Source organism: Epinephelus lanceolatus, chromosome 15, assembly GCF_041903045.1.
Source record: "Epinephelus lanceolatus isolate andai-2023 chromosome 15, ASM4190304v1, whole genome shotgun sequence".
Taxonomy (NCBI): Eukaryota; Metazoa; Chordata; class Actinopteri; order Perciformes; family Serranidae; genus Epinephelus; species Epinephelus lanceolatus.
Window position 1 is genome coordinate 39,047,363 of NC_135748.1, and position 20,032 is coordinate 39,067,394.

The following is a 20,032-nucleotide window of genomic DNA, read 5'->3' on the forward strand; positions in this document are numbered from 1 at the left end:
GTCAGCGCAACCAATCGCGTGTCGGGAAACAGAGCTCGGGGCTCAACAGCTTGTTGTTCGTGTATCGCTTTGCAACCCGAGCGAGAGGGGAAGCAGCCGCGTCCGTGAATGTAAGTATAAAATTCTTCCTATTCTGCCCTGAACCGAGCTTAAACTTATAACAGGTACAATCACCGGCGGACCGGAGACAGAGGGCCGTGTGGATGTCACCGGAGAGACCGGGAGGGTTCCAGTTAGACGCTGTTGTAACGAGCTGACTGTGAATTGAATGGCAGCGGCGGTCGGCTTGTTTTTGCAGTGAAGAAATGTGAAGCTTCTGCGCCTTTGTGGAGCGGCCACATATTAAATAAATAAATCCACAACAGTTTTTGTTCCGTCGAATGTCACACGGTCCGGCTCGGCTCGACACAAACTTAGTTTAGCCCGGAAACGGTGGCTAATGTTGCCGTTAGCCGAGCCCGCTGTGGTGTTATCAGACGGTTTAAATCGCCATATGATCCACAGACCAGCTAGTTGAGTCGCTAGTTAGCCAACTAGCTAAATTTAGCCCCGGAGAGTGAACCCGCCGCTCGGTTCTCCGCTCAAACAGCCGTTGTGTGGACTTTGCTCGTGTTGTGACTCGGTTATATATGAACCGGGTGTCTGTCCCCAGCAGCTGGTCGCTAGCAGGCGGTTTTTTGGGGGGGAGGTAAAGTTAGCCGAGCTAGCCGAGCTGACATGGCGAGCTGTGATGGCGACGCGGAGCGGAGCGGGAAGGAACGCTCCTCTCCGGCCGCCGCGCTGTTCGTCTCACCGTGTCCCCTCACGGACCCGCCGATATTTAACCTCCAACCTGCTGAAACCGGCGGCTCCTTGTTCAGTACAAGCATACGTCGCTAGCTAAGTTAGTGTGAGCTGTTTGTGCCACATATTAGATCTGATCCAGGCAGGGAGGAGGAGGAGGGAGGGGGCCACACCGAGCCAGGGAAGAATGCCTGAGCTAACACAAGTGAGAGGCTAGTTGGTTAGCTTAGCATTATTTTAACAACCTCAGGACAGCATGACACCCTGTCCCTGTCTGTCCCCTCATGTGTCGCCAACTTTAATCACGAGTCCCGCCTTGTCTGTGTCTTTCAGTGAACCACAATCTTCCGAGCTGGACTCCCTCAAATAGCCGGAAAGATGAAGGTGAGTGTTTGACCTGCGACACAAGCTGTTCCCACTCTCAGCTCCATGTCTGCTGGGACCTTTAAACTGGGCTCAGATCATGGTCTTGTACTGGTGTCTGACCAGTCATCTCAGCACAGTTTATATCCAGCTTTTACACTGATGGTCACACACACACACACAGTAATAACCTCCTGTTTCAATCAAAGTCAATGGAGGAACAACACATCTGTTACCGTCTGCAGGCCTGACATGAACATGTTTTAAACATTTTCAGTGTAAGGATCCTGGTCTTGGTCTCATGTCACAGGGAACAGAATATCTAGTAACAGTAATATAACAAGCTGTTTAAATACTCCACCTTAGGTTTGTATATTTTTACTATATTCTGATGTTTTATGGACAAAGTGACTTAAATTAATCTGTAGATGATTTGTTAAGTAACACAACAGTTAACTGCAGCCCTAACCCTCAGTATCACCCGCCCTACTGTTAATACACATATATGGATCATTTCTAAACATAAGTCTCCACATCAGCTCCCAAACAAAGATGGCAGTTGTAAACCTGTCACTTATCTGGTTGCCATCTTATTTTGGGTCCTGGTCTGGACATGGACTCTGTGAGACTTGTTAAACCTGTCCTTCTCAGTACAGCAGAGGAACCAGGAGAACTAACAGCTTTTTCTGTGAATGACATCCATATATTAACACAGAAGTCTTAAATGTAAAATGGATTAAATTGCGGAAGAAACTGGAGCTAGGTCCAGACCTTCAGTCTGCCACAAACAGTTTAACTCCCAGACTAAGTTTAGTGTATTTAAAGGAATACTTCACCAGCAAAATGATCATTTGTACATCAGTTACTCATGTTGTGTTACACTGAGTTTATGAAGACAACTTATTTTTTCTCTCACTTGCGCAGTATAATCCAAGTCTCATTTGTCCAAGTTGTATGCTCAGTACATCACAAACCCATGACTGTTCACTTAGATATATCAATATAAAACGCTTCTGCCTTCAAGTAGCCTGCCTGAGCGCGTGCATGCGTAGAAGCTCCACATGAGCGGAGTTCCAACGCAGACACAAGCCCAGACAGGCTACTCAGCTGTGCCTGAGACTGTTTGTACTGATGTGTTTTAAATAATAATGTTGTAGTGAAAATGCACATGTTTTGAATTACAGATGTCAGTGGGTAACTGTTAATCGTTAACTGCAGAGAATATTTTTGACTGGTTACACGTCGGTCTAAAGGTTAATTTTACCACTCTTCAGTTCAGTAGTAGTGCCAACACTATGCTGTACCACAGCCAAGCTAATAAGTTATACATGTTACACTGGTTAGCCAGTTGCCAGTGCTCTGAATCGTGCACCATGTGGTGAGCCAGCTAGTGGTGCTGCTCATTTGGCAGTTACCGCAGGTCAGGATGGTGCTGTTGCAGAAACATTGTGCCCACCCTCTGGTCTCCCCCCAGGATAATTGTTAACTAAGTTATCACAGTTAGCACCATTAGCAGCTTCAGTGCGGCTAGTGGTGCTAACATGGTTAACAATGCTAAAGAGGTTTTGGATCAAAATGAACTGTTTACTCACTGGTTCCCACCAGTGTTACCAACAGTAATCACTGAATGAGTGCTACTGCTTGCTAGCTCCCACCAGGCCAGTATACAGTGCAGAGTGGAGTACAGGTGGAGACAGTGGGGTAGGCATTGGACACTATGTTTTAGTGGGCTAATGTGGTTGGCTGTCTGTCAGCAGAGCCAACAGGAAATAGAATAAAAGGCAAAACATCTACAACACAAAACATCAGAATTTCACCACCTCTAAACAGATTGTGTTTTGAAATGTGGCGCTAAAGCTCGATGAGTCTGTGGAGCGACAGACTAAAAGGAAGGGCCTCTTATATTTCACATTGTTCTGCTTTTTTTCATTTAAATTAACCTGTTAGTTACCAGTTAATGGGTGTTAGACTATCAAAAGCAAAATGAACCAAAACTGACATTCCCTACTTTAATTAGTGCTGAGCATACAGCTGTATAAATGACACATGGAGTATGCTGCACGAGTTGTGTGAGAGTTTGTTAACAGATGTTTTGATAAAGTTTTGCCGTTGTTAAACGTGGACGCCATTTACTTCAATTCACCTTTTTGGGATTCTCCGTTCACTGGAGGCATGAGAGGAAAACACAGTGTAATATGCAGCAAGTTATTGATATAACTGATAAATAGTCATTTAGTGTTCCTTTAATCGAGACTAATGTTAGCAGCTAACTATGCTACAAAGGGCTAAAATGGAGTCGTATCATTAAATGTCAGGTTTTAGCCAAAGCCACATCATCAGCTGCAGCTCCTCTGCTGTGTGCTGTATTGCATGCTGGGAGTGTGTGTGTGTCTTGATGTTTCCAATATGTGTGTGTGTTTCAGGCAGCAGACGAGCCTGCCTACCTGACAGTGGGGACGGATGTCAGTGCCAAATACAGAGGAGCGTTCTGTGAGGCCAAGATCAAGACTGTTAAACGCATGGTGAAGGTGAAGGTAAGACTCACAGCTGACAGGAAGTCCAGCTGGTGACCAAATAATAGAGCAGTCTGGCATGTTCATAAAATGACATCATGTATTGTAATGCAGCTTTTAAAACCAGGAAAAGGAAGTGGGAAATGTCTTCTTGATTATAGTGATCCAACATTTACATTCAGGATAATGAGGGAAACTTTTTAACAGCTTCAAAAGCCATTTTACATTATATAACATATCATACCTCACCCCTCTAATATCTATTTTATATTGCTGTGAAAACATCAACAACTTTGTTTCTCACCAAAAACTACATATTAAAGATTATACTTAACACATCACGACAAGGTCATAATTTACCTTTTACCAACACAGTTTTACCGAAGAGAGCTTGAACGCATCATAATGTGAATAAGTGCATTCTTCGTAAGCTGTTAGCTCCAGCTGCTAACTCTGACTAGCATTATCAGGGAAACAACAGGGTGCGTCCTCTGATGAGTTGATAGTTAGTTCACTGTGTCCTTTTGTCCTGGAGATGTCTAAGTGAAGGTCTCTGTTCGTCCCAAGCATGTTTTCTACCGACAATTGGACGCTGTTAGTTTGGAGTCCTGCTTCATAGCCTGCAACACAACAGAAAAACCTCAGTGAACATCATCTTGTTTGCTGATAGGCTGATGGCAGTCAACAAGGTGAATATCAGTGATACCGATGTTCATCCCATAAATCAGTGCATCTCTAACAACAGCTGCTGTTTAATCTTTGGTAGACTATCACCAGGTGAACAGCAGAAAAACACATTGCAGTGTTATCCACCAGAAGAGTGTGTGATTTGTTGGATGATGATGAGTCAGGTTAGTTTTTACTGTGTCAGTCTGAGCGTGGTGAAGTATCTGTTTGGTTGTCTTCGGTCTCTCTGTGAGGTCTGTGCACGCGTCATGTGATTCAGAAGAGCAGTGATAAAGTGAAGCAGCAGAAACAGTGGACATCTGTTCAGTTTGTCTAGTATTTAAAGAAGTATTTGAGAAGCAGCAGCATGTCCACATATGTCTCCGTCTGCTGTCTCTGAGAATACATGATTCACATGTCTTCATCTGTCTGTGTCTCCAGGTCAATCTGAAAGGTGAGAGTACGTCCCAGGTGGTGCAGGATGACCAAATCAAAGGACCACTGAGGGTAAGATGATGATGATGATGATGATGAGTGTGTGTGTGTGTGTCTGATGTTGAGCCTTCAGCTCGCTGCAGAGTGAGTCATCATCACCTTGGAAATGGGGAAAACTAAATCCTTGTCGTGAGACGTAAATATGTATTAATGAAAGATGTTTGTGTCTCTGTGTGTCCTTCAGGTGGGCTCCACTGTGGAGGTGAAGACAAACGAGGGTATATCCAGCGAGGCTGTCATCAGTAAGCTGACAGACGCCAGCCTCTACACTGTGGGTGAGTGTCTGCTGCTGCCTGCTGATTGGTCCACACACTACAGGTGTAACGGTCCACAGGAGTCACAGATCAATTCAGCAGAAACACACAAAGCCATATGGACCTGTTACTTTTCATGTATTAAGAGCAGACAGGAGAGGAAAGACAGACACAGTCCTCCTGGTGAAGACTGAGGAAACATTTCTGTAAACTGTTTTCATGATAAAAACAAGGAACATGTCAAACAGGTTGTAGAAAATACGGGTTGTTTTTTCCTCGTCCTGCTGATCAGCACATCTGGGATATGATGTTGAAAGTGTGATAACATGTTGGATGTATTTCCATTCACAACGTAGACACACCCTCCTCATCTTACACACAACTTTCTGTGTTGTTGTTGAAGCTGAGCGGGAACCTGCAGGCAGGTCTTCAGCTCCGCTGTTTCATTTGAGTTCTCCATAGTGCGACTGACTCACAACCAATCAGCTTGTTGTGCTAGCCTCAGCACATGTTGCTAAAAGTTTCAGTAACCCCTTCTCCACCGAATTAGCTCTGGTTCTTGAACCTGTTCTGTTCAGGATTCTTGGAACCTTCTATCCAGTGAAGCAGCTTGCGTTTCCAACAGTTACGCACAGCACCATTGTAATCAATGATGTGTCTTCAGTGGAGGGTGTTGCTTAATAGACATAAATAGTCAAAGTAGATATCAGTTTTCACCACTAAACCAAACATGGATCAGACTTTTCTGAGACCACTGCGCGCTCTTTTTGTTCCGACTATTTCTCACTTGACTTTTCCGTTGTTGCCTTCTCCTGCTATTTTTTGGTTCAGAACCAAGTCTTCAGGTTTGAACCAATTTATTTCTGGCCGAATGCTCTGAACAGTTCAAATTGAAATGCGGGAACTGGAAGGGAAGTGGTTTCATGCTGGTGGAAAAGGGGTGTAAGTGAAACTTGTGGTTGTGAACTTTGCTTCCACATTACATACAGTCTGTGTATTCTTGACTGGTTCCCAGTGTCAAAGATTTTTACATAAAGCTCACACATTACAGTTTAAAGCCTCAACGTGAGTCACAGTTGGGTCAGTTTTATTTCTACAACCCGAAATCACAAATTCGACTCAGAGAGTTTTACAGTCTGAACATTCATCACCTGACAACTCCACGGAATGATGCTGTAGTGTTCAACACCACAAGAAGACAGACACAAGTATCAATAATAAACAGATTAACAGTCTCAGGTAGATGGATAATAAACACATGAAGACTTTAAAGCCATTTTTACACAGATGTCCCATCTTTATGCCTCCTTTGCACTTTTACATATAACCAAACAATGGTGGCATCATTCAGCTCCAGTGTGTGATCTTTGACAGAATTCTGTCAGAGCGGATTCAAAAGAGACGTAACAGGCATGACATGTAGCACAATGGCGTTGGCCTCTAGTGTGACATAACATACACATCACATACACATCAGCTGCGCTTTCTAAACAATAACAGTGACAGAACATGGCAGTAACAATCCTTTACTGTCCCTGTTATATAGCGGCTGATCTAGTGTGAGGAGCTTCTGAATCTCTTTTCCCAATTTGCAGACATTTTCTGCCACTTTTCTTCTCCTTTGAGTTAGCTGCTAACTGCTATCAGCTGCTTTTGAATTCTCCCATGGTGGGTGGCATGCATAACATGTCATCAAAATGTCACACCCATCCTGCTGGCTGTCCCGTTCATACAGACATGGTTTCAGCGCTGTTACTACCTCTGTGGTGGATTAAAGGCGAGACCACTCTGTCCCCCCATTCTGTGATCACACCTTATGTACAGTATGGCGAGGCAGCATAACAGCCAGATATTTCCTCCTTGAACAGGCAGTGTAAAAGGGTGTAAAAAGATGTTGAGGAATTCCCAGCCGCTGCCAAAACTCTTCTCCACCATGGAAGTCTGGGCTACGTTCGCCCTGACAGAAAACCTTTATTTAAACAGAAACAAATGTGCGTTGTGTTACTCAGGTGCACTGCCCTTAGCATGGTGTTGTTTATTTTAATTCAAAAGGCTTTATTGGCATCATGGAAAACATATGTTTACAATGCCAAAGCAAGTGTGAAACAAAGAAATCATGTACTATAGTACAATAAGTAAAGATCTACCAGAGTTTTTTTTTTTTATGTAAACCTCAATGCTGATTGGGTAACACCTCTGATACTCCCACCAGACAAGAGAAAACAAACCTCAGAGCCCGTTGTGCACCGTTGCACACTGTTTTAAGATGGCAGTCAACCACGAAACCGTAGCAGAATGGTGCACACAGTGTTCAGACTGTACGTGCTCCTGATGAGAACACTCACCGCTGCAGGATCAACTCACTGATACAGTTCAGAAACTGTACTGACATGTTGTGTGTTTGATCTCTGAAGTGACTCATCCGCACGGTCAGAGGTCACATGACTGCAGGAGGCTGATGACACATCATACACTTTCATGAGTCTGTTTTAATGACTCAGGTGATTGAGAGAAGGAGTGGGAGGAGCTTCTGTTTGTGGAGCTTCAGAGTTTGTCTCCATGGAAACACAGCCGTCTCCTGGATCAGTGATCAGTGACCGGTCCATCTATTAAAAGCTGTTCTCGGATCAGATTCATAGAACGTGCTCAGTAACAGAAATTATTCAATAATAATAAGCCGTCATTCTTCCTACTTTCAGTCTCACACTGCACATGTGTGAGGTCACTGTGATGCCGAGATGATAGGCTGTGATTGGCTGATGGGGAGGAATGATGATGCTGAGAAAAGGTTTCGCTCAATGAGCTGATGATGTCAAGTGATGTCACAACTTCTCTTGGCTGTCTGACCAATCCCCTGTCAGGTTACCTGCAGACATGAACAGTAGGGGCTAACACGGTTCGCATGCTAACAGCAGCACTTTACTGTCATTAAGTTTGTCTCTGTGGATCACCAACTGTAGCCAATCAGCATCTTTCGTCTTCTTCTCCTGCTGTTTCTGTTGTTTCTCCTGCAGTTACAAAACAGGAAACTGTGTGTCCTAAATGACAGATGAGTCCCACCCCCTCTCTGATTGGAGAAATTTTAGATTTCGAAGGTCAAAGTTCAGATAACTGAAGAGTGTGTGTCTGTGCGTTTCAGTGTTTGACGATGGAGATGAGAAGACTCTTCGTCGTACATCTCTGTGTCTGAAGGGAGAGAGACATTTTGCAGAGAGCGAGGTAAGTCTCTCACAGACAGGCAGAGGGACTACTTATCACTCCGGTCTTCTTCCACCACTGTTTCTGAAATCATCTCAGTCTAATATGAGAACATCTTTTAATATCTGATTGTTTTCTCTGTCAGACGTTGGACCAGCTGCCGCTGACCAACCCGGAGCATTTCGGCACTCCGGTCATCGGCAAGAAGTCAAACCGTGGGGGGCGCCGTTCATCTCAGGCTGTGTGAGTTGGCTTTATTTAAACTTTATCAACAACACGGATTAAAGCAGATGTACAAAGAGCCTGTATGCTTCTTTAATTATAAATACACTACATGCATACATACGACACTCTGTAAAGATGGAAGTGTCTTATAAGATATAACATTATTGAGGGCAAATTTAGTCGCTTCAGCAGCACAAAGAAATTAGTACAAATAAATAATCCTATGATAAATAAAAATGATTAGAGGAAGAAGAATTATAGTAAGAGGTAGGGGTGCAGTGGTTCACAAAATTAACAGTTCAGCTCAATACAACACAGTGGTGTCGCGGTGATGATTTTTATCGACAAACAAACGAAATAATTGTGTGTCTGAAATGAAAGAAAAATTTAAAATTTAAAAGAAATTAAATGTGTAAACACTAAAATCTTAGTTTGGGCTTTTGTTTTGTACAAAGTAAGAAGTATGATCTTGCTGACACGGGCTCAGTTACATTAGTAAAGCCTGAGTTTTCCACTACAGAGTCAGGTCTATAATCGTGGTGTATATTTGCAGCTATAAATGTAATGATACCAGCCCCCACTGTGCTTTCTTTTTCCCTCTCTGAATCAGTTGGGAATGTCTGCCTAAATGCTGTGGAGATAACGTTAGCATGTAGCTTGTGTTGCTCCTTGTTTTTGTCTGGTTTCACCAACTGACACACTGGGGTGATGTCGGCGTAAATGAATTGACATGTTTAAAATATTCCCACTGATGTAACCTATTAACGTGTAGCAGATGTGACACGTAGTTTCTTTATCCACCACTCTCTCGCCATCTCCCTCATAATTCACAGCAAAACCAACGTGGCTCCAAACACCAGACCTGTCGGCTTGCTCTGACAATGGTGTTACTAACCATCTTGCTATGAGCTAGCTTAGCATAGCTGCCTTCCAGCTTGTCTCACTGGAACAGAATGTTTTTGGTTTGGGGGCTGGAGGGGTAGACAGCACCTTGCCTGTTAGGCTGTGTGGGCTACCTTGTTGAGCGCAGTGGTACTGTGAACATTATATTAGGAAAGGAGAGGTGGAGTGACACACAGCAAGGGCCGCAGGTTGGAATCGAACCCGGGCTGCTGCAAAGGCCTCAGAGAGCCTCAGAGCTATGGAGGGCGCCCTGACAACATTACATTAAACACAGTTTAAGCTGTATATTTTATTTTCAAATATAAAAGGAAAGTTCAAGGTATCATTCCGTTTGTAATGCGTACTGAACCTAAAGCATCTTACTGAGTGGTTTAACACAAATGTGTGTATTGTTACACCCCTAGGTAAGATGTTCAAAAGAGTGGAGGTAAAAATAGAAACCATCAAAGAGTAATGAAAGAAAAAGTTAGGAGGTAAAGATCACAGATCTCAAGATATTTATATTTATATAACTATAATTTCTAATTTTAGTCTATTTAGATTTATTAAGACATCTGAAAGAACATAAGATACAGTCAGCAGATTTATACCTGGAACCAAATTTAAGTCACTTCCTGTTTACTGTAAACCGGAATAATGACTCTCTGTCTGAATCTGTCTGTCCGTCTCAGGGCTGATGAGGAGAATGAGTCTTCGTCCAGTGAGGATGAGGAGGACGACAGGAGGAGGCTGAACGATGAGCTGCTGGGAAAGGTCTGCAGTATTGAGAATGAGGAGCCCAGCAGCTGGTACCTGGCTCTGGTAAACACAAGCACACACACACACACACACACACACAAAGGGTTTCCATGGATCCTTCTTGAGAAGAAGTCTTAAGAGGCATTAAGGCCTTACTTGGTATTGAAATTTCTTAAATCAATCTTTCTAAGGTCCTAAAAAAGCTCAGACATGGGAAGTAGGTTTCTGATAACTCTTTAGTTTTTTCAGGCGTTGCTTTGTAACGTCTCAAAGTAAAATCTCTGCTGCTCACGTAAACTCAGATGACGATTCATCCAGTTAAAAGATATAACGTCAGATACAAAAGACCAAAATCTAAAAAGTACGTGACTTTAATAGTAAGAAAGTCCTCAGCTTGAAATGTGTTCTGGAGGGGACAAACTGTTCAGCCAACATTCCTTTTTCCATTTATTTATTCATTAATTTAGTTTTGAAACTCTGGCTGTGCTCATGTTTTTGTGGGTCCGTGAACGCAGCACAGGTGAAACTGGGTTCTTTTTTTCCTCAGCAGCAATTTGTGGAGTTTTAGGATGTGGGGTGGATCAGTGAGAGGAGCTGCTGCTACAGAGGCAAGCTTGTAAACCAAGCGCTTTAACAGTTAAGTTTCACTTTCACTGTGCCCACGTCTATACCAAGAACAGGATCTGCAGTCCCCAAGTGTTGCAATGAATAAGCGAAAGGTGTATTTTTTTTTCTAGCAGCGATCATAATGAACGATCCAGGTCCAAAAATTAAAAAAATCAATATGTAGCGGCCGATTTTGTTTTAATCACAGCCCACCAAAAACCACCATGAATGTGTGGGAAACCCAGAACATGGTGAAGTGAAACTGGTGTGTAGTGATCTATCCACTCTTTCTAAAGGGTCTCTACTGTGTCACCTTAGACACGAGGACTCACTCAGGTGTGTGTGTCCTGCAGGTGGTGTCTCCCAGCTGTCACGATGAGCTGGTGGTGAAGAAGGATCAGTGTCTGGTCAGAGCCTTCAGCGACTGCAAGTTGTGAGTTTTCTTTTCTTATTACTGATCTTTGCTCAGAAGCTGATCGGCTGTGTCTCACCTTCGTCCTGTTTCCTGTTGTCTTGCAGCTACACGGTGGCAAGGAGACATGTCCACACCGTCAGCTCCATCAGCATCTCTGAGTACTCCTGCAGGAGAGGTGAGTCACTACAGCTCCCACCATGCACCAGGGCAGAGACTCAACGCTGACTCTTTTGTGCATTTTCATTTTTCTGCTTCTATGTTTTCTCACTCCTCTCTGCTTCCTCCCCTTCGTCTTCCCCCAGGGTTTGAAGCAGCCGAGGAGTTCCTGAAGACCGGGGAGGTCCCAGATGTCTGGAAGATGGACATGAGTCAGATCCTGGACTCTTCCTCCAGCGATGATGAGGACGATGAAGATGAGAAGGAGAGTGATGAGGACGAGGAGGATGAAGACGAGAAGAAAAAGAAGAAACACATAAAGGAGGAGGTGAGTGTTACACATGGCTGTAGATGTTGACTTGTCTATCTGTAGATGGGGATCAGGTGTTTACCTGTCTGTCTGTGTGTCTGTCCAGCCAGAGGAGGAGCCAGATCCAGAGGAGAGAGACCACTTCCTGCAGCAGCTCTACAAGTTCATGGAGGACAGAGGTGAGACCTCAGGAATGGTTCAACTGCTGGAATGTGGCAGCATCTGTTCAAAGGCTCCTGTGTCAAAATCCAGTTTAAATCTTTTAATGTCTGTCTGTCCATCAGGGACTCCCATCAACAAGCCTCCAGTGTTGGGTTATAAAGACCTGAACCTCTTCAAGCTCTTCAGACTTGTCTATCACCATGGAGGCTGTCACAAGGTGAGCACTGTCTCCCTCCTTGTCTCCCTGTCTAATGATCAGCTGCCAGGCAAGTAGCTAGTTGACGATCAGCTGCCTGACTTCAGCCGTCTGACGCTCAGTTGCCTGACGTTCAGTTGCCTGACGTTCAGTTGCCTGACCATCAGCCGCCTGACCATCAGCCGCTTGATGCTCAGCTGCCTGACGATAAGCCGCCTGATGTTCAGTTGCCTGACGTTCAGTTGTCTGACGCTCAGTTGCCTGACGTTCAGCTGCCTGATGATCAGTTTTCTGTCTCCCTGTCCGTCTCCCTTCCTGTCTCTGTCACTGTGTTGTTGTGTTGTAGATTGAGTCTGGGACCGTGTGGAAGCAGGTCTACATGGATCTGGGAATCCCCGTCCTCAACTCTGCTGCTTCCTACAACGTCAAGACGGCCTACAAGAAGTAAGAGAACTCACCTAAGCACACCTCCACCTGGTTTCCCCATCAGCCCCCCCAGCTGTTTGCTAACAGTGTCACTTGTGTCGTCAGGTACCTGTATGGGTTTGAGGAGTACTGCCGCTCCGCCTCCATCACCTTCAGGACCATCCATCACAACAACCCCCGCCCTCCCACCACAGCGGCAAATCACAAGCCACCGGCAGCAGAGATTAAAGAGCCCTCCACACCACCGATGAAGGCAGAGGCTGAGGATGACAAGGTGGAGGAGGCAGAGTCAGAGAGTGAGAGCGAAGAGGAAGAGGAGGAGGTGAAGGAGAGACAGTTGTCCCCGAGGGTGAGACACCAAGACATCAGACTTTAACCCACTTAATGTGAATTTTATAATTGTTAGGTGGTCTTCTTCTTCTTCTTCTTCATCTGCTTCTTCTTCTTCTTCTTCATCTGCTTCTTCTTCTTCTTCGTCTGCTTCTTCTTCCTTGTCTTCTTCTTTTTCTTTGTCTGCTTCTTCCTCTGCCTCTTCTTCTGCTTCTTCTTCTGCTAGTTCTTCTTCTTCTTCTGCTTCTTCTGCTTCTCCTCCTTCTGCTTCTCCTCCTGCTTCTTCTGCTGCTTTTTTCCTTCTTGTTCTTATTCTTATTCTTCTTATTACTATAATGAGGAGCGTCCTTCTTACCTGTTGCTCCTCCTCATGGATTTTTGTCCCTTGAACAGGTGATTGATTTGTTATCACAGCTGTAATAACTTTGATTTAAAAAGAAGAGTTTGTGAGTTTGAGTATTCGTTTAAAGTTGTTATATTTCTAGTTTGTGGTCTGTGAGTCCAGTGGAAGTATTTCTTTTTTGTTGTTTTCCGTTTGTCTTCTGACATGGACTGACTCTGTGTGCGTGTGCATGTGTTGTAGGGGAGGAGGAGGTGTGTTGGGAATCAGGTGAAGCCAGACAGAGAGTCGCCCTCAAGACCAGAGAAGAGAGGAGGAGGAGACAGCGTTGAGGAGCAGAGGGAAGTGAGGAGACGCAGCAACAGAAGAATGGAAGACTCTGAGAAAGGCTCTGAGGAAGAGGAGGAGGATGAGGACGACGAAGAGGATGAAGAGGGGGAGAGGAGGAGAGGAGACGGGTGAGACTGAAATAAACATTCAGATTTCTGTAATTCAACTAAAACATGAAAACTGTCAGTAGTGGAAGTACTCAGATACTTTACTGAAGTAAAAGTACAGGTGCCGCAATATATACTGTCGGCTACAAATATTACTTTACGTATAAAGTAATAGATTACAATCTAAGAGTGCTTTAAACCGTGTGTGTGTGTGTGTGTGTGTGTGTGTGTGACCAGTGAGGATGAGGAGGATGGGGATTCTGTGACGGGGACGAAGGTCCGGGTGAAGTACGGCAGAGGGAAGACTCAGAAGATCTACGAGGCTCACATCAAGAAGACGGACGTGGACAACGGAGAGCAGTTTTACCTGGTTCACTACTACGGCTGGAACGTCAGGTGAGTGCAGTGTCGGAGGCGGAGTCTGTTGTCAGCTGATCAGTTAAAGGTGCAGTGTTGGGGCAGAGTCTGTTCTGACGCAGGTGTGTCCGATCCACAGATACGATGAGTGGGTGAAGGCTGACCGGATCATCTGGCCAGCAGAGAAAGGGACAAAGAAGAGACAGAGGAAGAAGGTGAAGGTGAGTTTGGTGAGGTCATGTGACCTGCTGGTGCTGAATACATAGCAATCAAATATGTGTGTGTAAATTAATAACAGACTGAGATATTTTGTGAAATAACCTTTTCAAAAATATCTGTAAACATTTGGACAGTGATTTAGTTTGATCACTTTCAGCAGACATTAGTTTAATTAGTGTGCACCCTGCAGAGAAAAACAAGATGGCCGCTGTTGTTGTTGTTGTTGTTATCTTCAGAGGTTCATGTCCTCTGTGTCCCCAACAGAACAAGGACGAGGTGGAGCGGGACAGAGACAAAGAGGAAGAGAAGCCGCCATCGCTGCCGGTGGGGAAGCCTCCAGGAGGGAAGCGAGGTCGTCCTCAAATCAGGACAACGCCCACAGGCTCAGCGGGACGCAGCGTCTCCAAAACACCCAGCACAGAGGGACGTTCCAACGGCAAGAGAACTGAGACGCCGTCCAGCATGGCCAACGGAGACAGTAAGAGACACTGAGCATGCTCAGACCAGGACAATCTGTTGTTTAATACTGGTGTGATGATGCTGATGATGTGTCCTCCTCCCCGCAGACACTCCTCGCAGGAGAACCAGGAGAACGTCGGGAATGTACGACTCTGACAGAGCATCCAATGGTGAGAACACTTCCTGTTTCCTGTCACTGATCCGGTGTTTAAGAGAACTAACTAACCAATTCACTCCTCTGTCTTCCTGCAGAGGATTCTGGGAACTCATCAGAGGACAGCGAAACAGAAGACCCACCTGACAAGAAGCCGTCGCCCTGGCGAGGGAGGACTGAAGCTCCACCCTGCCAGAAGGAGAAGGAGAAGGAGGAGGAGGTGAAGGAGGACACGAATGAGGTCGCCAGTGTCACAACGACTGCCAGTGAAAATGACAGTGCTGTTGCCGCGGCAATAGCAAGTCAGCTGCCTGTTGCCGCGGCACCGGCGAGTCCCAGCACACCTCCGAAAACGGACAAACTCCTGAGCCAATCAGAAAAGGAGGAGGCGGAGCAGAGGGAGGAGCCAGCAGTAGAAGCTGCCATGTTGCTCGTTCAACTGGATAAGGAGGAAAAAACGTCTCCGGAGCGAGTCATGAAGACGCTGTCTGTCCAAGAGACGGACAAAACGTCCCCCAGCAGGGCGTCTCCTCTGCCTGACAACAACTTGCCTCCTGAGGAGCAGCTGTCCTCCCCTCAGCCTGTCCCTGCAGAAGAAGAGGACAGCAGGTCCACTCCTCTGTCCTCCCCCAGGTCCAAAGGGCGTAGGGCCCTCCTCAGGGAGGCGGGATCTGAAACTCCTCCCAGAATACCCCTCTGCACCCCAGCCCCCACTGCCAGCCCCTCCCATGTGGCGTCTCCTCCTCGCGGCGTCCTAAAGAGACAGGATGAGCCCATGGTGGTTCTTCACTTCCTCCCCACTCAGCACCTCCCCCCTGAGTCTCCCGCCGCTGACTCTGACACAGACTCCGCCACAGAGGAGGAGCAGGAGGAGGAGGAGGGGCGGTTATCTGAAGAGAGGAGCAGCTCCACGCTTAAACGTAAAGCAGCAGAGCAACGAGCAGCAGACAAGAAGCTCCGCCCCGACAGGAGGCAGGAGGAGGCCGCCTCCCCGAAAACTTCCCCTGCCCCACCCAAGATGAACCTCTCCTCCCCCCTCCGCAGGGGGGAGTCAGAGAGAAGGAGTGAGGGAGTAATGAAGACAGAGGAGTGGCCCCGCCCGATGGAGGAGACGCCGAGGAAGGTGTCAGAGGAGCGTCTTATGGGTGGAGCCACGAAGGAGTCAGAGGTGCACACTGGGACACCGACTCCTGCTCCGGAGGCCCCGGGCCCCTCCCCCGCAGAGGAGCTGGAGATTGGCCCTGACGCACTGGTCTGCCACGAGGTGGACCTAGACGACCCTGATGAGAAGGAGAAGCCTTCCACCGCCCCAGAGCACCTCCTCCTGATGATGAGGGAGTCACAACCAGCTCCGCCCCCGCTGCCCAGCCTCCTCCACGCCTCCCTCCCCTCCCCACACACCCCCCACCTCCCCCAGCCACAGCTCAGGCCCTTCATGCCAGTCACAACACCCAGCGCTGCCTCCTGCCCTGAGGAGCTCCACCCAGCCAGGAGCGCTGCTGAGGAGGAGAGAGGAGTAACAAGGGGGGAGCAGGAGGGAGACTCCAGTCCCGGGTTTGATGGCAGCGCCTCCTCTTCCTCCACCTCCCTTCTGTCATTGCAGGATACGAAGGACAGAGGTAAGAGTCAAGACCTGTATGAGGTTTGACCAGTGCCACAGATAACGCCTCCTCTCTACTCCTGTTTCCCTCCTCCCTTCTCTCTGTCTCTCCCTGTCTTCTCCTCCTCCTCTCTCTGTCTCTCCCCATCTTCTTGTCCTCCTCCTCCTTCTCTTTCCTGAGAGCAGAGGCCTGTATGAGGTGTGAACAGTGGTGAACATGTAAATAAATGAAGTTCAGTGTAACTAAAACATAAAGTTGCACCGCTGTAAAGCTTGAAGCTTACAGGAGTCAGTGGAAGGACTCCTAATTGGTTAGTTGTTGTAGAGAGTGACCTGTGTGACCTTTGACCCTACAGGTCAGAAGAGGGTGATGGACTGTAACTCGAGCCCGACGGCCAAGAAACAGAAACGCAACCAGAAACGACCAAACACACCTGGGAAGGTGGAGAAGAACGGAGCAGGTGAGCTGACACAGTTGAGACATTATTGCAGTGACAAGTGTTTCACGTGAACATTTATTGTCTGAAGTTCAGAGAAACGATGTAAAGGTCATGGATGTTAAAAGAGAGGTGGATCCAGTGTTGGAGGAGCGGCCTCCTTCATTCTATGAAAGTTACTCTGTGACGCATGAGACGAGGAAAGTTTGATGTCTTGGTTAGAAAATGACCTGAATCTTCTGCATCTTCAGGCCCATAGAGAAGGCGCACTAGAGAGTAGGCTAACTTCCTGTTTAGTGCTCTGCTAACTTGACTTTCCAAATGTTATCGGACTGAATGGAGCAAATCCCACACAGTGAAACGAGACATTTCACTGGGCTTTTAAGGCTAAAAAAAATGTTGCCACTGATTCACAGATGTCTCTTTCACAATGTAAGTCTATGGGAAAAGTCCCACGAGATCATGTGACCTCAAAGTTGTGATTTCACATTTAACTACTTGTCATATTGGCTTCAAGCCTGGCGCTCTTCCTGGGGGCCTTGTAAAGGTCCGCTCACTTCCTGGTTCTGAACAAGGCTATTCAAAGAAGGCGGGGACACACTCTTTGACCCCACAGAAGCTATGTGATATGACACATGTTTAATGTAACTGGGGCTGCAATGTTGGAGGGTTACAGCAGATGGCACCAGAAATGAAAGGATGGTGTCCACTCAGGTGCCTTTTGGGTGCCCTCGGCCTGTCAGAACTCTGGCTGAATCTAAACGTCTGCACTTCCCAGCACTTGCAGACTCGAGGCCGACTGCAGACCCCTCTTCTATGATCGTACGCCAGCTATTGAGCCTTTCAGCAAGTGCAGAGTAGATTTCACTGTATGTGTGTTAACCCAATGATATGACACTGTGACTTCTCGTCTTGTTAACATTCTTGGTTCTGGAGCTTTCCTTTACATCACATGGTCATCGGACATCTCCAGAATGTTGTTAAAGGGTGTTTTCAGCCCTAGAGTCGTCTCCTTTGGTCTGAATCAGGGACTCATGTTGTTCCAAAGTTGCATAAATATAAACGAACCGCACTGAGGGGGCAAACAAACTTAAATTCGACTGAACTGAACCAAGCAGGGCAGGTGTGAAGCACCCTTAAAGATTAAACAAGTTGACGACCAAAGATTGATTTTTATTTCAAGTGATGTTAATTTTGTTGTTTTAATACTAATTTTTATTTTCAATAACTTCCTTTCCTTCCCCCTCTGTCCTCCCCCAGGTCACAGCAGTGACAGTGAGGACCAGTCTCGTCTGTCTCTGTCTCAAAAGTCTCACAAGTCTCGTTGTCCAGGTCTCTCATCTCCGTCGTCTCACAGTAAAGACAAACACAACTTCTCCCCTCAGAGGACGTACAAGTGGACCTTCCAGATCGGTATGCTGACAGTATTTCGAATATTTATCCTACTAACGTTAGGAGCACATTCCAAATTTCCAAGTCCTGGAGGACAAAATATAAAAACATCTCTATCATCATCATCAGCAGCTCTGATGAAGGCTCTGTGTATTTGTATTATGATGTGAACCAAGTAAACAGATGAAATGTTAATGTTTTTTTACTTCTTATATTTATAGCACTACTAATCTAGTTGGTATAATAACTGGTCTCCCTCCTCCTCCTCCTCCTCCTCCTCCTCCTCCTCCTCCTCCTCAGATGAGCTGGACAGCATGTCGAGCACAGAGAGGATCTCCTTCCTGCAGGAGAAGCTGCAGGAGATCAGGAAGTACTACATGACCCTGAAGTCGGAGGTGGCGTCCATCGACAGACGGAGGAAGAGACTGAAGAAGAAGGAGAGAGAAGGTAGGAGGCACAGGGCATGCTGGGAAATGCAGTCCATCACATACTTGACTGTTTCCTGTCAGTTGATTATTATTTTTTTGTCCCCTCAGTGTCCAACACAACGGCGTCCACGTCGTCGGGCTCCTCAGACACAGGTATGAGTCCGTCCTCGGCCTCCCCGACTCAGAACACCGTTGCTGTGGAGTGCAGGTGATGACACGCCCACCAGTGACACGCCCACATCATCAGCCACAGCCCTTCCAACCACAGACTCCGCCCACTCAGCCAGCTCTGAGGGCATGATGGGAAAAAAACAAAATCCCTCCAGGTCAGAGGGGGGAGGGGGATAGGGGACTACCACCTGACATTAGCCCCGCCCCTCACTTGTGGACTGACTTCCTGTTTGAGGAGAGAAAGGAGACAGAAAAATCAGCCGTCTGTTCAGCTGCCACAGAACACTTTCGTTCCTTTCTTCCCTCCTTCCTCCCTTCTTCCCTTCCTCCAGTGCGTCAGTGCATCTCCTAATTTCAAAATAAAGTGAGAGGTAATTTTCTCTGGTTTAATTTTCTTTAAGTTCAAACAGGAAACAGATTCCTGAAGCTCATTATGCAATCTTTCTTTTCTTTTTCTTTTCTTGTTAACTCAGCGTTTTTTAAGAAAACAAGAAAAGATTAAAAAAAAAAAAAAAGTTTCCTGACTTCTGCTGTGAATGTTTTTGGTCTTTTTTATACGGAATCAGAGCTTTTATTTTGGTAAAAACAAACAAAAAAATGTTCAAAAAGTTTCTGATGTCACAGCCGGAGAGAAAATTAAATATTTGTAGAGACAGGTTTTTTTTTTGTTTTTTTTTTTGTTGTTATTTTTGTGTAAAATAATTAAAATAAATCTTATTTATTCAGTTTTCTAATGTGTGTTGGTCGTATGGAAGATCATTACTGCCAGGAAAATAAACTGAGTATAGAAAACTCATTTAGAGATTATAAAATAATTAAATGAAAAATACTCATAATAAAAATGGCATGATTTTGATTTAAAAAGTCTTAAAATTTTTGGTGTAAACTTAGTAAATGTAACCTCCATACCTCATGATTTTGATTGAGGAAATTGAAGTTATGATCAGATCTCATTGTTTGAACTGGGTAAATCTGGATTTGAATCACAATTCGTTCACTTTGACTCAGAAAGTCTTAAAATGCCGTTTTAATCTAAAAAATTTCAATTGAAAAAATGAAACTTCTACTAATTTTCAATTGACTAAATCAAAATTAAAATAATGTGACTTTTTATCTCAAAATTCTGACTTGAAAGTTCATTAATTAAAAAAAAAGTAAATTTATTATCTCAAAATGTTCCTTTCGTTAATTAAAATTGAGACTTTGATATTTACTTTTGACTTAAAAGTTTGACTTTGTGTCAGTATTCTGACCTCAAGTGATTTTGAATTTAATTTTTAGAAAAACGTCTGTAATGTG

At 45.5% G+C, this 20,032-nt stretch overlaps 1 protein-coding gene and 1 non-coding gene across 2 annotated transcripts; both read left to right on the forward strand.

The window, feature by feature from the left end:
• On the forward strand, window positions 1-18,879 carry arid4a (AT-rich interactive domain 4A). Its single transcript, XM_033642897.2, has 25 exons — window positions 1-110; window positions 1,117-1,167; window positions 3,570-3,680; window positions 4,767-4,832; window positions 5,005-5,095; window positions 8,214-8,293; window positions 8,418-8,515; window positions 10,072-10,201; window positions 11,098-11,177; window positions 11,264-11,334; window positions 11,462-11,643; window positions 11,732-11,804; window positions 11,910-12,004; window positions 12,330-12,427; window positions 12,515-12,758; window positions 13,323-13,537; window positions 13,754-13,912; window positions 14,013-14,094; window positions 14,357-14,570; window positions 14,659-14,721; window positions 14,804-16,324; window positions 16,662-16,766; window positions 18,003-18,155; window positions 18,435-18,581; window positions 18,671-18,879. The coding sequence occupies exons 2-25, from the start codon at window positions 1,162-1,164 to the stop codon at window positions 18,772-18,774; spliced, it is 4,188 nt and encodes a 1,395-aa protein (XP_033498788.2). The 5' UTR covers window positions 1-110; window positions 1,117-1,161; the 3' UTR covers window positions 18,775-18,879.
• On the forward strand, window positions 7,839-7,924 carry LOC117267667 (small nucleolar RNA SNORD53/SNORD92). Its single transcript, XR_004502596.1, has one exon. It is a non-coding gene; the product is annotated as a small nucleolar RNA SNORD53/SNORD92 (small nucleolar RNA).
• Window positions 18,880-20,032: the final 1,153 nt, after the last annotated feature.

Excerpts from the sequence above, each read along its gene's own strand:
- arid4a (XM_033642897.2), top strand. Across the intron at positions 10,202-11,097 it reads GCAGCTGGTACCTGGCTCTG|GTGGTGTCTCCCAGCTGTCA; the intron begins GTAAACACAAGC and ends TGTGTCCTGCAG. Across the intron at positions 11,644-11,731 it reads AGAAACACATAAAGGAGGAG|CCAGAGGAGGAGCCAGATCC; the intron begins GTGAGTGTTACA and ends GTGTCTGTCCAG.